At 38.8% G+C, this 17,913-nt stretch overlaps 1 protein-coding gene across 2 annotated transcripts in view; it reads left to right on the top strand.

Moving 5' to 3' along the window:
* Positions 1-17,913, top strand: part of MAOB (monoamine oxidase B) — a 120,142-nt gene that overhangs the window by 27,279 nt on the left and 74,950 nt on the right. The window contains exons 2-4 of one of the 2 annotated variants that reach the window (XM_011938655.1): positions 12,192-12,234; positions 12,367-12,461; positions 17,136-17,273. In XM_011938655.1, the coding sequence (XP_011794045.1) occupies positions 12,369-12,461; positions 17,136-17,273 (231 nt within the window). In that variant the 5' untranslated portion in view covers positions 12,192-12,234; positions 12,367-12,368. The remainder of the gene's footprint in view (positions 1-12,191; positions 12,235-12,366; positions 12,462-17,135; positions 17,274-17,913) is intronic. The other variant, XM_011938654.1, reaches the window with a different exon arrangement.

Here is a 17,913-nt window from a genome sequence, read left to right as displayed (position 1 = left end):
TGAAGAGTTTTGTTTTTCCGTTTTGTTTTATATTTATTTTTTATTTTTGCCTTTTCAAGGGCAAATTCCTGAATACTGGGTGGAGTTGCTGTTTCTCCATGGTGATGGAAAATATGTTTTGTCTCTTTAGATTTAGGCTGCTGCCAGAGACACCGGCTGTAGACTAAAGCAGGGAGAATTAGCTCCAAAGCACTGGGACAGAGGCCATCTGCTTGTGAAAGCAGCTTCTAAGAAAACACACCTGTTCCCCTACCCCTTCCTGCTGCTTCCCACAGGTCACTTGCCTTAATGGTGTTTGCCAAGAGAGCCATACCTTTGCCTATTTTCATTGCATTTGTTTATCTGTTTCAAATTCTGTATGCAAGGCCCATTCTAACTGAGTCAATAAAATAAAATTCTCTAGGATTCTAGTTGTTGTGTTATGACTTCCAATAATCCTTGTTTTTGTTCTCTAACTACAGTTATGTATTGTAATACCTTTATGTTGTCTTCCTATTTTAGCAGGAAGGGTGCCACTCAATCCCCAGTGACAGATGAAGAAGCAGTTGTAGCTTGTGCATTGCTGTTTCAATGATAACTTTAGCCCTGGATAATGCCCCTGGTTATATATGTTGCTCACAGCTTCAGTGCGCACGCGCACACACACACTTATATGCTAGACACTGAGCATGAGTCTGTGCCCTCCTATGTGGGTCAGAGTCTATATACTGTTAGGGTGGTCCTGTACAGTTTTAATATGAGTCTTTCGGGTTAGGCTTTAAAAAAAGAAGAAGAATCTGCTTGGCTTGTGATTATTGAAGTCAATGTTTTTAATGCCAGAACTGATTCTTCTACTGCTTGTGACTTCTGTTGGAAAGTTGCTGTTAAGTTCTTAAGGACAGGATTTTCCCACACACATGTTTCTGAATAACCTATTCTGGTCAAGTTCACAGTCTTGACCTGCCACCATCTTTCATCCTACCTGGTCTGGTTGCCCAGGGACCTAGAGCATCTGAGCTGGCAGGATGGAACTTCTTGTGCCTGAGCGTGTCAAAACTTTTCCTTGGTACTGAGAAAGACAATGAGGCTCTGAAGCCAGAAAATTTCTTGGTGAGTTGAATAGTTACATAAGTGTCATTGACAATCATTGAATTTTAAAGTAGAGTTTAATGAGAGATTTAAACATTGTACACTTTAAAAATGCTATGGAATTTGTATAAAGCATAAGATTTGTATAACCTTGGCAATGGCTAATTTTTTGATGCGAAGTTCAGGAAGCTTTGTTTCTCACTTACGTTCTAGATTATTCACATCCTCTCATTATTATTTACTGCTCTGTGTTGAATGGAGAAAGGCCTCTCCTTTATCGTGTTGCTTACAGCTCCAAAGCTGGAACTCAGATTTTTTTTTATTTAATTTGACTTTAAGTTCTGGGATACATGTGCAGAACATGCAGGTTTGTTACATAGGTATATATGTGCCATGGTGGCTTGCTGCGCCTATCAACCCGTCATCTAGGTTTTAAGCCTTGCATGCATTAGGTATTTGTCCTGATGCTCTCCCTCCCCTTTCTGCCCACCCCCTGACAGGCCCTGGTGTGTGATGTTTCCCTCCCTGTGTCCATGTGTTCTCATTGTTCAACTCCCACTTACCAATGAGAACATGCGGTGTTTGTTTTTCTGTTCCTGTGTTAGTTTGCTGAGAATGATGGCTTCCAGCTTCATCCATGTCCCTGCAAAGGACATTAACTCGTTCTTTTTTATGGCTGCATAGTATTCCATGGTGTATATGTGCCACATGTTCTTTATCTAGTCTATCATTGATGGACATTTGGGTTAGAACTCAGATTATTAAGCTTTGTCACTATGAGGCTCACCCAACTGCTTACTTAACATCTGTTTGGGCTAATGCCCCATTCCCCAGTTCCAACAGGTCACTCGAAATAGTGCTTCTTCTAGGAACTCCCTCTCTGCTCTCTTACCCTCTCTCAACTTCTCAGCACTACTGACAACATAAGAAAAGCCAGTCTGGAGTGGCTACCCAGGGTTTTCATCACCATGTTATCCCCAGATAAATTTAATTAACAGTGAAGTTAGTAAAGTTAGTACGGAAGATAACATTTCCTGTGTATATTAGTTGCTTAGGGCTGCTGTGACAAACTTCTACACCCTGGGTGGCTTATGACGACAGAAATGTATTGTCATATGGTTCTGGAGGCTGGAAGCCCAAGATCAAAATGTTTGCAGAGTTGGTTCCTTCTGGAGGCTGCGAGGGAGAATCTGTGCCATGCCTCTCCCTCAGTGTCTAGTGGTTTGCTGGCGATCTTTAGTGTTCCTTGGCTTAAAGAGGCATCACTCCATCTCTGCCTTCATCTTTGCATGGAGTTCTCTCTATGTGCATGTCTCTGTTTCCAAAGTTCCTCCTTTTACAAGGACACCAGTGAGATTGGTTTGGGGCCCACAGTACTGACCTCATTTTAACTTGATTACCTCTGTAAAGACTATCTCCATATAAGGTGGCGTTCTGAGGTTCTAAGGGGTTGGAACTTCAACATATGAATTTTGAGGCATACTCAATTCAATTCACAACACCATGCTACCCAAATGTACTCATCTGGCCATCCTCCAGCTCCTCAGAGGTGGCAGCAAACTTTCCCTTCCTCCTTGCTCTAGCTGAGGACATTGCCCCCAGGCCCATCTTTGGTGTACCTTTGCCTGGGTGATCCTGTCAGACTGCATGGCCAGGAAAAAAAGGGAACTTCGCCTGTCCTTTTCCTTCTCTTCCTTCTCCTTCCTTCCTTCCTTCCTTCCTTCTCTCTCTCTTTCTCTCTTTCTCTCTCTCTTTCTTTCTTTCTCTCTTTCTCTCTTTCTCTCTTTCTTTCTTTCTCAGAGTCTCGCTCTGTCGCCCAGGCTGGAGTACAGTGGCACCATCTCGGCTCACTGCAGCCTCCGCCTACCGGGTTCACACCATTCTCCTGCTTCAGCCTGCTGAGCAGCTGGGACCACAGGCGCCTGCCACCATGCCCGGCTAATTTTTTGTACTTTTAGTAGATACGGAGTTTCACCGTGTTAGCCAGGATGGTGTCAATCTCCTGACCTCGTGATCCGCCCGCCTCGGCCTCCCAAAGTGCTGGGATTACAGGCCTGAGTCACTGCACCCAGACCATCATTTTCTACTTTTTTGTAACTTGGCTGTACCAAACGTACTTGTGACCTCCCCAGGCAGCTCCTTTTCCAAATACCTGTAGTTACCCTCTTCCCTGCCTTCATGGTGCCTTTTCTGTTAGGCTTTGTTCTTTTCTAGAGGCACATCATGTTTTGGACATCAGTCTAAGGAACCCACCATCAGGTTTAGCCACATTGACCAAATTGACCAGTTTCTTTAGGTATGTTTTTCAAAAAATATAAGAACTTTCTGCCCTCAAGAGAATCACTTTTATCCTCTGTTGCCCAATAAGTTATTAAAGACTAAGAAATTATATAAATAGTATATAGTATCTTTATGGAATTATGTGATACATTAACTTGAGGCTCTGAACAAGTCTAGCAGTATAGAAACCAGTTTAACTTTTTTCCAGAAATTTCTTATTATGAAATTTTTCAAAGAATTGTACAGTCAACACTCATATACCAACCAACTAGACTCCACAATTAATGTTTTTGCTATATTTGCTTTATTCCTGTATATCCAACTATTTATCCCTCTCTCCATCTATCAATCCCTTTTGATTTTTGATGCATTTCAAAGTAAGTCACAGACATCATGACATTTCATCCCTAATTATCTTGCACATCTATCCCTAAACAGCTTTGTTTAAATCAGCATTTCCTTATCATATATGAACACAAAAATCACGTATTTTTATTCACATCTATCGATGACACCCAAATTTTAAGCTCCACAGGGCAGACTTTGGGCTAGATGCTTTGGGGTCATAAAGATACTACCTCTGTAATGAAATCTCAGCTTTATGACATTGCCACCCTGTCTCATTTAGGCTGATCACAGACTGGAAGGGGCCTAATTTAATCACCTTATTTTATGGATGGGGAAAGTGAGTCCCAGAAAGGTGAGGACTTTTGTCTGGGGTTATGCAGCCAGGAGGTGGCCTTTTGGGCATACAGCTTTTTCTACTGAAGGGCAAAGTTCTGCCTTCTTCTTGACCAGGTGGTGTTTTCATTTGTTTCTGGTCCTTGTACACTGCTGACTGCTTTGGTCTTTGTTTCACAGGTTCGTGTCGGGGCAGGCTCACTAGGCTTCTAGAAGATGGAAGCAGGGCCATCCTTTGGCATCACTGAATGACTCCTTTGTAATTTTATTTCTTCCAATCACTGATTACCTCACATCCAGATTTCTTTTCTTTGGTAACTCCCACATTTTGTCCTCTTTTTCTAGATTTCCTAATCTATCTTCTCCTTTTTGGTGAAAGGGGATGTTTTCCTGGAGAGGTAGTCAACGTACTCTATAGCAGACCTCTAACCCTCTTCATGACATTTGTAACACCTATCACAGAATGGGATCTAGGGAGGGGGTGACCCAAAGCAGAAATGGTAGCTCTTCAGTTTTATATTCTTCCTTAAAGATGTTTGTGATTCTAAAAATTGTGTTGGTAATCCGTAGGAGGGCTACTCTCATAGCAGTGAAATATTTCATCCTCGGATCCCCATCAAAGAAATGATCATGGCATTTTAGAATAACTGAGTGAGTACAATTGCTTAAGGAAATGGATACCCCATTTACCTCAATGTGATTATTACACATTGTATGCCTGTGTCAGAATATTTCATGTGCCCCATAAATATATCCACCTACCATGTGCGCATAAAAATTAAAAATAAAAAAGGAAATGATCATGGCATCATATAATTATCTTCTATACTTAAGAAAACAATTTTTTTGAAAGAGTATATGTTTATTTATTTCATACACACTTCCTCTAATTCCCAGAAGGATTTGAGGCAGGTAAATTAAAAGTTTAGTTTTATTGAACAGTTTTTATAATGAATAATATAACACACAAACCCGAGAAAGACAAAGCTGTAATTTCTGTGTTTGATTCCTTTATTCATGGGAGACTATGTTGAGGTAAAGCAAAAACAAATTTTGTCTACCACGATTACAATACATAAAAGATAGTCAACGCCTTTCAAACAACAAAGGGTAGAGACAAAAGCTTGGTTATTAAACAAGACTCATTATGATTGCTGACATTTTAGAAAATGCAATCATTTGCATATAAAGTGTGATGAAGAGACAATTTTTATGGTTTTAGACATATTCTGAAAGACCTTGGAAGGCAATCTCATTCTAGTATCTCAAAGCGGCTGCATCTGGAGAAAGGTTTCTATGGCAACTTATGAAAGCTTGATGTTTTTTATCTTTTTCAAGAGCATAAATCATCCCATGGCCTGAGGCTTCAGTAAAGGTCTCCATTATTTTACAAGCTATTGCCATTTGTTTTTATGTTATATATTTTGATTGTCTTAGAGGAAACAGAGCGAAGGTTAGCATGTTTCCAAGAAGGGTTGCAGTCTATTTTTTGGTTTTCATTTTGGGTGACAAGACGTGAATAACATCATCTTAAACATTGCTTCTCAATGATCAAAATGATGGTATGCATTGCAATATTTGGTTTATGTCATGTGTTGTTTAGATTTTCCCCAAAATTGTGACTGGTGCATTCTCAGGAAGAGAAGCCAGTTTGAACTTAAGGAGGAGGAACTGTTTGGCCAAAACACCCCCTAATATGTAGTTCAGTGGGGCTGCCCTGGAGAATGCTGCATTGTTCCACATGCCTGCAAATATTCCTCTAATGATATAGTCCCAAGGCTTTGGACATTGATAGACTCCAGATGATTTTTATCAACATATTCTTTCCAAGAAAGTTAATTTAAAAATTCTGATTTTAAAACTCTGCATGTTTCAAAAATTTTGTTTTAGCAACATGGATCTCTGTATGTTATAGGAGGTAATAAGGCTGAGGCAACACACATTAGGACACAGAAACAGAACCAGGTTTCAGACCTAGCTCTGCCATTGCTAGCCGTATAACTGTGAGCAAGCCCTTGAATCTCTCCGAACCTCCTTTTACTAATCCGCAAAATAGGAGTAACGATGCCAGACTCACGGCATTATTGTTAAGGATTGAATGTGTGTGAGTGCTGGAAACTGTGCAATGGTGTACAAATGTAAGGTGGTAATTATTATTGGCTGGCTGTCTTTCTTTCCCTTTGAAAAAGTCAAAAGTTTATGTTACCATTTCTGGATGAACAGAGGAAATCAGTTTCAGTATGTCTTAAGTATTTTAGTTTCTCATACTGTATTTAAAATACTTTACTTATGCAGACACTGATCACTACAGCCATTTATTTATTTATTGACTCAGTAATCAAATGTCATCTCTGTAGAAGAGTATTAAATAAATTCGTTCTACAAACATGTAAGTGCCAACCATGTACTAGAATTGAAGAGACAAAGAATAGACAATTAAATTCTTATTGTTGAGGAAATAAAAGTTTTATGAGCTTCAAGGCCACAGCATAAGCTGTTCAGGTGGTGCCCTGCCCAAGGGCATTCGGCTGATGAAGTGGAAGTGGGGTGTAATGCAGCCCCCCACTCTGCCAGCCAAGCCATTTGCATGCACCTTGTGAGCTGCATTCGCCTGAAGGAAGGACATGTTTTGGAAATTTACTAGCCAGGAGTGTGTGCCTTCTTGCAGTTTACACAAAGGCATGCGTGAATGCGCTAGCAGTGGCCCTGATGCTTGTGTGATCTGTGATGTTAAAGGGAAGATTTGCAGTGGTTCACTGTGAAGGCATGCTTGTTATCTCTGGAGTCAGGTTGCCTGAATTTGAATACTGGTTCTGCTGCTTCCTAGCTGTGTGACCCTTGTGCACATTAGTTGGCCTCTCTATGCTTCATTTTCTATATCTGCCTGCCTCGTAGTTATTGGGAGGATAAATAAGTTCTTAAAACACTTAGAATAGCGGCTGGTACACAGTCAATGCTCAAAATGTTAGCTGTTTTCAGTGATGGCTTTACTGTTCAGGGTTTCCTTGCTGCTCTGTGTTGAAAAGTTCAACAATTAACATCTAAATTCTACCTACAAAAACCACTTTTATGAATTTGATGTCAAATTGGTGGTATTTATCTCCTTACCTCAGACTTTTTTGTGTGTGTTTGTGTCAAATAACTAGAAAGCATTCTCTTCAGAGAAATCAAAGAATTCCAGTTACGTGATCAGAAAGTGACTTGGTGGTTTTTAGAATTTTCTCATAAAACCATTGCTTTGTCAGAGTGATAGAGGTGATGAGGGATGTTTGCATATTCTTGGTTTTTGTAATCTCAGCACTTTGAGAGGCCGAGGCGGGCAGATCACCTGAGGTCAGGTGTTCGAGACCAGGCTGGCCAACATGGTGAAACTCCATCTCTACAAAAAGTACAAAAATTAGCAGGGCGTGGTGGTGCTTGCATGTAATCCCAGCTACTTGGGGAGGCTGAGGCAGGAGAATCACTTGAACTCAGGAGCAGAGATTGCAGTGAGCTGAGATTGTGCCACTGCACTCCAGCCTGGGTGACAGAGTGAGACTTCGTCTCAACAAAACAAAACAAAATAAAACAAACAAACATGACAACAACAACGGGAAAAAAAAAAATCCCAAGGGAATGCCTATATAGTTCACCAGGATTACAGTAGGGATTCTTTGAGGTGTAGTGAATTTCATTGTCACTTTTGGGTAACGTGATTCCGTCTCTCTCTTTATAACTTTAAACTGGGAAAGAGTTCTTATGTAGTGTTTTCAGGACTATTAACTTTGCATTTTTATTTTTTTAAAAGGTTTTTTTTTTTTTTTTAACCAAAGTTTGATAGAAAGAGTGTGAAACAGATTGACAAAGCCAAGCATGAGGCAGGTGGTGATTTTGATTTTACCCTTCGCTTTGCATTCTGGCTCCTCTAACTGCCCTTAAGACACTATAAAGAGGGCACTTGTGTGTTACCGCAACTGTGTATTTCCCAGTCTCCTACAGCATCTAACTTGGGCCATTTTCCTTGGCAAAAAACTAAAACTGCAGAATGCTAATTATGTTGCACATCACTGATTTCTAAGTATTTAAAATAATTTGGGTGTCTACTTGTAATTGAGATTGTCGTCACTTTTACGAAAACTTTTCCAAGTAAACTTCTCAGAAGAGAGATGCAATATTTGTATAATTTCATAATATTAAATATTAGTCTACCATTATTTGTGTGTGCTGTGCTATGATTATTCATCCAAGGGCCTGTCATGGGGACATAGGGACTGCTTCTGAAAGTGCCAAATTACCATTTGTTTGTGAGACTATAATTGATACTGCATGTTAAATTCAAGTGTCATTAGGTTTTTAAAAAGATGAAGTGATGATAAGCTTGCTCCTAAATTGTTTGCAAACGTTAAATATCTGTGAGAAAAGCTGGTATTTAAGATTCTTATATTTAGTCAGATAGCAGAATGTTTTAAGACACTGTATATCAATCAGCGTATATGTAGAGTTACTGTGTTTTAAATTTTTTCTTTTTTGTCCAAGGTTAGTGGTTAAGAGTTCAGGTTTTGGATTGAACTCTGACTCTGCCACTTACTAATTGTATAACCTACAGTTGAGTCACTGAATGTCTCTAAGCTGCCATTTTTTTCTTTTTAAAATAAGGATAATAATATTCCTCAGCATTGTGGTAAGGATCAGTTGAGCTTCTGTGTAAAGTGCTTCACGCAGACCAAAGTACTTCATGCGTTATGATGGTGGCTGTTATTACTGTGGGTATTTTTTTTTTTTTTTTTGAGACAGAATCTCACTCTGTCACCCAGGCTGGAGTGCAGTGGCATGGTCTCAGCTCACTGCAACCTCCTCCTCCCAGATTCAAGTAATTCTCCCTTCCTCAGTCTACCGAGTATTTGGGATTACAGGCGCCTACCACCACGCCTGGGTAATTTTCATATTTTTAGTAGAGACGGGGTTTCCCCATGTTGGCCAGGCTGGTCTTAAACTCCTGACCGCAGGTGATCCGCCTGCCTCGGCCTCCCAAAGTGCTGATTACAGGCATGAGTCACCGTGCCTGGCCAGTATTTTCATTTTTAACAAACAAATTGTTACTTGTATTTTATCAGGAGTTTATTGCATAAATGTTTAAATAGTGGCGATTACATTGTCTAATGTTTTTAGGGCAAATGTATTTCTGCTACTGTATCATTTTTTTTTGCAATAATATTGCACTTGAAAATTTCCATACTTCCCAGAGGATATATCATCTCTCATATTTTTGTTTCTATGGCAAAATGTGTTAAAAGTTCCAAACAACCAACATAGAAAAGAACTCTTGGGAAATAACTGTCTTGTAAGTGAGGGATGCTCTGTAGAGTTAATTGTCATTGAGCAGTCAAATCATTAGTCCTTTTATAATTCATCATTGAGGGAGGCTTTTGAGCTACTTCTTCTAAACAATCTTAATCACCTCTTGACCAGTCTCCAACTCAGTTTCCTATATACCCTAACCTTCTAAATTGTAGTGACTTCCCTAAGCCACTGATATTTGGACCAATTTTTTTTTTTCAGATCAATTTCTGTCAGTTGATTTCCAAAAAGCCTCTTGACTACCCCCTATGAACATTAGTGAGCTAAATTGTAAGTTATTTCCAGCAACACATTTTTGTGTTGCCTTTTTTAATGATATTTTTGTAATTTTCTATTTATAATTGTTTAAGGTACATGGTACGTGAGCATAGAGAGCTCTGTTCAATGATTTGATAAGCCCTTTGTTTTAATAACTGTTCATATTTAGCATCTCATATTATTGGGTAAATGCATTTACTAAAAGACAGTACCTTTTGTGGAATACAAAATGCTTAGTGTATACAAGTGACATTGTATTTCCTTCTGAACCCTTTTGTTTAAGCCTCAGCATGCTCAAGCGGTTTATCTAAATTCAGTGATAACAGCTGTTGCTATGACTGCCTGTTATTTCATTTGTTGAACTGATGCTTGATGAGAAAAATGTATTTGTATTGTTTGTAATTTTGAATTTAAATAGAAGTGTTTTTTTTTTCCTTATGGAGGTAAAATTAGGAAACTGGGGTTATAAATCCTGTGCCCTGTATTCCTAAATCAGGGTTGTGCAATGCTTGTGTACACTGCACGGGGTTCATGGACTTTGGAACTGTTACCCCATCAGCAACTGGAAGCATTGGCTCTGCCCCCAGTGACAGGGATGGGAAGATAGATTAACTCAAATAATGAAATGTCAAATCAGTCTCTCTAAAAAATGGGAATTCCTCCTTTAAGATCACTGATAGACGGTGACTGAAGCATTGGCTTTTCATTATGGTTTTTAATGTGGGCTCATATTTTATGTTATATGGATTCTTATAAACCACAACATGCAGGTGTGTCTTAAAAACAAGTTGATCCAAAAAAGTGAGAAATATCTTTTGAAGTGTAATTTCTCCCTGTAGCAAAAATTGGAAGATGCCATCAATGAAGAGGATGGCCATGGGGGTCCGGGGAAGACAATGTTGTATAATGACTGTGAATACAGATACTGCAGTTAAACTGACTTTGTCACCTACTCCTTATGCGACCTTGGACATCTCTTTGGACTTCGATTTTCTCGGCCGTAAAATGGGAATGTCAACAGTACTTATCTCAGGGGGTTGTAGAAGTTCGTTGAATTAATTTATTGAAACAGAACCCAATATAATATGAGTATTAGCTATTTTATAGGAATCTTTTTAATTTTGCAGTAGTGGGGTCTAAAAGGCACAGAACTATTATTTTTGAAAGACAAGATAGAAGCAGTTTTATTTATGTTGTAAGGCACAAGAGCATCTTGGCATGGCCTTAATATTTTGTCTCATAAAGCAGATGAGTAAGGTAATTGGAACTGAACACATTCAGCCCACTCATCACGGGAAGAGCACCAGGTTTCTGTTCTCTGAGAAAACTTGCTAAATTCTATAAGAGTGCTTTGTAAAAAATACAGTATTTCAAGAGCTTTGAGGTCAAAAACTACATCCAGAATGGATTAGTACCCCAAACTTTATACGTGTACTCCACGCTATGCTTTGTCCTTTGTCAAAATGTATTGAACTCTGCATTAATGGATGTATCAGTCAGGGTTCTCCAGAAAGACAGAACCAACAGGATACATGGAAGAATACATTTACTGGGGGAATTGGCTCCCACCATCACAGAGGTAGAGGAGCCCCATGATAGCTGACTACGAGCTGAAACATGGGAGAAGCTTTCTTGGTCTGGAAGCCTCAGAACCAGGGACGCTAATGGTGCAACTCCCAGTCCGAGTCCAAAAGCCCGAGAGCCCCCTGGAGGTCACTGGTGCAAGTCTCAGAGTCCAAAACCTGGAGTCTGATGTCCAAAGGCAGGAGGAGAACAAGCATCCCGCTCCGGAAGGGAGAGTGAGGGCAGAGAGAGAGAGAGTCCCCTCTTCTTTCACCTGTTTGTCCCAGCAGAGCCTCAGCCGATTGGATTGGATGGGGCCCACTCACACTGAGAGCCCGTTTTCCTCTCCCAGTCTGCCGACTCCCATGCCAGTTTCTTCTGGAAACACCCTCACAGGGACACCCAAAAACAATGCTTCACCTGCCGTCTAGATATCCCACAATCCAGTCAAGTTGACACTTAAAATTAACCATCACAGTGGGTAAAGTTTATTGCATGTACATTTACCTCAGTAAAGCTGTGGGGTTTTTTTTAAGAGCTAAATTCGTGGTGGTGAGAATGTAATAGGCATTCACTAAGTATTTTTGACTAAATTAATAGTTAAATTAGTCATGAATGGAGTTATTTCATTCTGCAGTGAGGGGTCACATCAGGAAATCAAGATGCACAAGGGGTCGAATTTTATGTCCTTGATTTTGAAACTTTACATCAACTTCTAAAAGTCCAACTTTAATAGTAAATCCCAGTTCCTGACACATGATTTGAAGGCCCACTGTCCCTCAGTTTACCGGTTTTTCATATTCACCCTGAGAATGAAGTCAGTGACTGGACTTGGTCCTGTGTCTGTGACTCATATATTTCTCTTGAGCATGGCCTTGTGTTCTCATTTATATTATCAGACATACAATTTAGTCATTAAAATAGACATTTTGTTATAGTGACAGAGGATGTGTTTAAGATTTGAGAAATTTACCAAAAAATGAAATCCCTTTTGTTGTTTCCAGAAACATCAGACTCTGGGCCTCTATTGACAAACCGTATCCACTTGTAAGTTGAATGTAACAATAGATTGTGTACTTGAGCTAGCATGGACTTTTCTCATTGGCTGTTAGCATGAGGAGCTTGTCTGGCATCCTTGTAAAATATTTGATCCTGATGTCTTACTGTCTTTTCTCCCAGGTATGGCAGCAGCCAAACTTCTGCATGACTCTGGACTGAATGTGGTTGTTCTGGAAGCCCGGGACCGTGTGGGAGGCAGGACTTACACTCTTAGGGTAAGGCATTAAGAATCCGGTGGACAAATATGGGACTGAAGTTGAATTTGGGGCTTCATTTTTGGTTTTTCCCCAAAAAATCTTCAATTTCATTTGACTCTGAGAGGGTGAAAATAATTATGAAACATTCTTTACCGCCTCTCTCCCAGTTTGCCTTCCTTTCAATTCTTCTGTTCCTTTTTGTCTTTTTATCTCTTGATATTTGGCCTCATAGAGTTAGGATTAAGAGGGAAATGGGCAGATATGTGTGTTCCTCTCTCTCTCTCTCTTTCTCTCTCTCTCTCTCTCTCTCTCTCTCTCTGTGTGTATGTGTGTGAAATAGGAAGAAAAATAACATAATTATTTGTACTTTCCACTCCTAACTTCAAGGCTTCCTTTACACCAACACAATCTTTCCAATCATACAAAGTAAACTTTTTTTGGAGAGACTTTCTCCCATTTTTAAATTTACTTTTCAAATTTTATTTTATTTTTAATTGACAAGTCATACTTGTATTACATTTATGGAGTACAATGTGATGTTTTCACCATATGTATACAATGTGGAGTGATTAAATCAAGCTAGTTAACATATTCAGCGCCTCACTTTCTTGACATTTTTTGTGGTGATACATTTGAAATTTACTGTTTGCTATTTTGAAATATACAATACATTATTATTACTACAGTTACTGTGCAATGGATTTCAAAACTTATTCTTTCTGTCTAGCTAAAATTTTGTACCTTGGACCAGCAGCTCCTCATTCCCTCAATTCTCACCCCCCAGCTCCTGATAATCTTCATTTTGCTCTCTACTTCCATGAATTCAACGTGTTTTAGATTCCACTTATAAGTCTTTCTGTGCCTGGCTTATTTTACTTAGCATAATGTCCTCCAAATTCATCCATGTTGTCCCAAATGACATTTCTTTCTTTTTAAAGGCTGAATAGTATTCCATTGTGGGTATATACCATGTCTTCCTCATCCATTTATCCACTGACAACACTTAGGTTAATTTCATATCATGGCTACTGTAGATAATGCTGCAATGAACCTGGGTGTGCAGATATCTCTTCGACATATTGATTTCAATTCTTCTGGATATATTCCCCAAAATAGGATTGCTGAATTATACAGTAGTTCTATTTTTAGTTTTCTGAGGAACCTCCATACTGTTTTCTGTAATAGCTGTACTGATTTACATTCCCACCAACAGTGTACAAGGGTTCCTTTTCTCCTCATCCTTGACAACACTGGTTATTTTTCATCTTTTTGATAAAAGCTATTTTAACAGGTGTGAGGTAATATCTCATTTTGGTTTTAATTTGTATTTCCCTAATGATTAGTGGTGCTGAACTTTATCCATGAACCTGTTGGCCATTTGCATGCCTTCTTTTAAGAAGTGTCTGTTCAGTTCCTTTGCCCATTTTTTAAAATTCTGGTTATTTGTCTCTTGCTATTGAGTTGTTTGAGTTTCTTATATAATTTGGATATTAACCTCTTATCAGATGTATGGCTTGCAAATATATTTTCGCACTCTGTGGGTTGTCGGTTTATTTTATTAATTGTTCTTTTGCTGTGCAGGAGCTTTGTGGTTTGATGCAATTCCATTTGTCTGTTTTTGCTTTTTTTCCTGATCTTTCAGGGCCATATCCAAAAAATCATTTCCCTGACTAGTGTCATGGAGCTTTCCACTTGTTTTCTTCAAGTAATTTTGCAGTTTCAGGTCTTATGTTTAAGTCTTTAATCTATTTAGAGTTGATTATTTGTGTATGGTGCTTGTATATGGTATAAGGTAAGGGCCTAATTTTATTCTTCTGCATGTGGATAGCCAGTTTTTCCTGTACCATTTATTGAATAGACTGTCCTTTCCCCATTGTGTGTTATTGGAATCTTCATCAAAACTCAATTGATTGTAAATGTGTGGGTTTATTTTTGAGCTTTCTATCCTGTTCTATTGGTTGATGAGTCTGTTTTTATGCCAGTAGCTTACTGTTTTGATTAAAATTACTTCATAATATATTTTGAAGTTGGGTAGTATAATGCCTTCACCTTTGTTCTTTTTGTTCAAGATTGTTTTGGCTATTTGTAGTCTTCTCTAATTCCATATGAATTTAAGGATTGTTTTTTCTGTTTCTGTGAAAAATAACATTGGCATTTTGATGGGAATTGCACTGAATCTATGGATCACTTTGGGTAGTATGGACATTTTACATTATTAATTCTCCCAATCCATGAACATGGATGTGTTTTTATTTATTCGCGTAAACTAAACTTTTACCTGCCTAGTTTTCCTTCTTGTTTTTGCTTCAGCTAATTTTTATATTTTTTAAAGAATTCTTTACCAATTTATAAATCCTCTTATTTTAATTGTTAGTTAGTTGTTTCAATTCTGACACTGTTGTCTAAAATTAATGATTTTCTATTTAAACACAAAGTTAAGCAAAGCAAGTTTCTCTGCAAGGAAATGCCCTACTTCCATACATTCAAGATATGAATAATAGACATAGATGCTACAGAGTATTTTCATTTCCAGAGAGATAAGACATATACAATTCTGACTCACAGTTCTTCTTTTAGAAGGATTCATCAATGATATATATCTGATGCTTTGTACTCATTCTTTTTTGTAAAATTATACTTCAAGTTCTGGGATACAGGTGCAGGAGTGGGATCCGCTGAGCTAGATCACTTGGTTCCCTGGCTTCAGCCCCCTTTCCAGGGGAGTAAATGGTTCTGTCCCACTGGTGTTCCAAGCACCACTTGGATATGAAAAAACAAACAAACAAACAAACAAAAACTCCTGCAGCTGGTTCAGCGTCTGCCGAAATGGCCGTGGAGGCTTGTGTTTGAAACCCAGGGCCCTGGTGGCATAGGACCAAGGGAATCTCCTGATCTATGGGTTGCGAATACCATGAGAAAAGCATAGTATCTGGGCCGGAGTGCACTGTTCCTCATGGCACAGTCCCTCACAGCTTCCCTTGGCTAGGGGAGGAAGTTCCCCAACCCCTTGCACTTCCCAGGTGAGGCAACACCCCACCCTGCTTAGGCTCGCCCTCCATGGACTGCACCCACTGTCTAACCAGTCCCAACGAGGTGAGCCAGGTACCTCAGTTGGAAATGCAGAAATCACCCGCCTTCTACATTGATCTCACTGGGAGCTGCAGACCGTAGCTGTTCCTATTCGACCATATCTTGCTAGCCCTCTGTACTCATTCTTTACTTTGAGTCATCTCCTTTGCAATTGAATTTGTCCTCAACAAATATCTACTGAGTACCTACTATGAGTCAGGCACAGTAATTCCCCCAGAATGGCCTTGCTCCACAGACTTTACAGTCTCCCAGGGGGATACTGACTGTTGTAATTGCCTAATTATAGCTTATCAAGGAAAATGCTACAATGAGGGTGAGTGACAGCTTGGAGTGGTGCCATAGGAGGCATAAGAGGGCACCTTACCAATCTTGAGAGCCAGAGGCTCAGATAAGCCTGAAAGCCTTATCTGTTATTGACCATGACATACACCCCCTAACCTAGTTATTTGTGATTTCACACAGGTCTCCAAACTTGGTCTAGCCCTTCTTGTCTACTGGCCATTGTTTTTGCCATTATGTGTTCCTCAAATATCTCTTTTTGCCTTCATCGTATGGCAAAATCTTCACATACTTCCGGGATATCATCCCTTCCTACTCCAGTCAAAAGCTACTTGCCTTTCTTCTGTGTTAATATCACTTACCTGTTCCATACAAGGACAATTATTATATGTTGTGGTACAGGTTTTTGCCTGTGTACATCTTATCTCCCCCAGTTCTTGAAATCTTCATATTCCTTGAAAAATACAGCATATAAGAGTGCCTTTTACATAAAGAAGCTGGTTTAGTACAATTAGGTGCTGAATTTTTAAAAACATCTTTCTCTCATTTATTTGAGAAAATTTATTGGACAACTGCTATAGGTGTTTGGAATACTTTAGTGAGTAAAACAAAGATGCCTTGTGAAAACTGCATTTTTCAGGAGTAAGTGAGTGGGAAGCTAGACAAAAATAAGCAAATAAACAAAACCAGAAAAGAAGGACCATTTCTAGTGCTTCTAACTAGTAAGAACCTGGTTTTTCTTAGACATACTCAGAAATAGGAAACTTTTCTACTCATTTTATTGTTCAAAGGTCGCGCCCCTCAGTCATTGGAAATGAAGCCAATTCAAAACTATGTAAATATACTATAAAACATAAAAGCAATTTCAAAGTCCAAATTATGATCAAATATTCCCTAGTGCTATTTTCAAATGTCTGGATTAACAAATCACATAAGAAGTGATCGTTTTCTTTCTTGCTTTTTCTCTAGCGTTAGTCCCCTCAACGTTTACCTGAAGTACTGAGTAAAGAGATTCATCAATTCACAGCTCACAAATTCAAAGCACTAAAAACCAAACCACGTTATAGTATATTGAAAATGATGAGGTTTAGAAGCTCTTGCCTATTCAGCGTTCAATCAGTTTTGCTTTAAATTAAAGATTGATTTAATAACTAAGTCATGTGAATGAAGTAGAGTTGAGAACAAAATCTAATTTTTCATGGATATACCTTAAGTTGTATCTATAACTTGTGAAATGTCGATTTGCTTATTCAGGACTGTCTTTTGCTATTTGACACATTTTTTACAAATATATTTTTTTATTTTTTCCTATGGGGAAAACAGAACCAAAAGGTTAAATATGTGGACCTTGGAGGATCCTATGTTGGACCAACCCAGAATCGTATCTTGAGATTAGCCAAGGAGCTAGGATTGGAGACCTACAAAGTGAATGAGGTTGAGCGTCTGATCCACCATGTAAAGGTAAGATCAGGCCAGACTTTGAAGGATTTGAAAACTTCTCTATGATGTTTCCTTATACAAATTCCAGATCATTCTTTCAGAGAATTTTCTATATCTCTGGACGATGCAAATGTATTTTATAGTGGTATTTCAGCCACTCTGAGATTCATTTGCTATTATCAAAGGGGAATTAGGTGGAAATTCTAAACCTATTTAGAAAGGTTATTGATGAAGTGGTATCATCCACGTGGTAAAATGTTTAACAAAACCCATAGAGAACAAACATTTGTGCTTTATTTATTAAATATCTATTTAAATACCTGGAACTCTTTTATATTATACAAAAACCTGTGCAAAGTTTTTAAAATGCTGCCCTTGACTGCACATTGTAAAGAGTATTTACAATATGCCTAATGGAATATTCTTACATTTTATCATTGTGGCCTATATATCAGCTAAAGTTATTCTTCTTTGGAGATTGACATCAAAGTGGTTCAAGTCCCAGATCCTGTCTTTTGCAAGGAAGCTTCATTGTTCTCCCCAAAGTTTCTGTGAATTTACTGGGTTTCTCATTCCTGTGATCATTTGTGGCTCATGGTTCTGGTTTCCATGATACCTATGTTCATTCACATCTCATGGCCTGTGACTCTTTTCTTCTCTT

This window comes from Colobus angolensis, unplaced genomic scaffold, assembly GCF_000951035.1.
Source record: "Colobus angolensis palliatus isolate OR3802 unplaced genomic scaffold, Cang.pa_1.0 Scaffold176, whole genome shotgun sequence".
Lineage (NCBI taxonomy): Eukaryota > Metazoa > Chordata > Mammalia > Primates > Cercopithecidae > Colobus > Colobus angolensis.
Note: the sequence above shows the minus strand (reverse complement) of the source record. Positions and strands in the feature narration are given on the sequence as shown.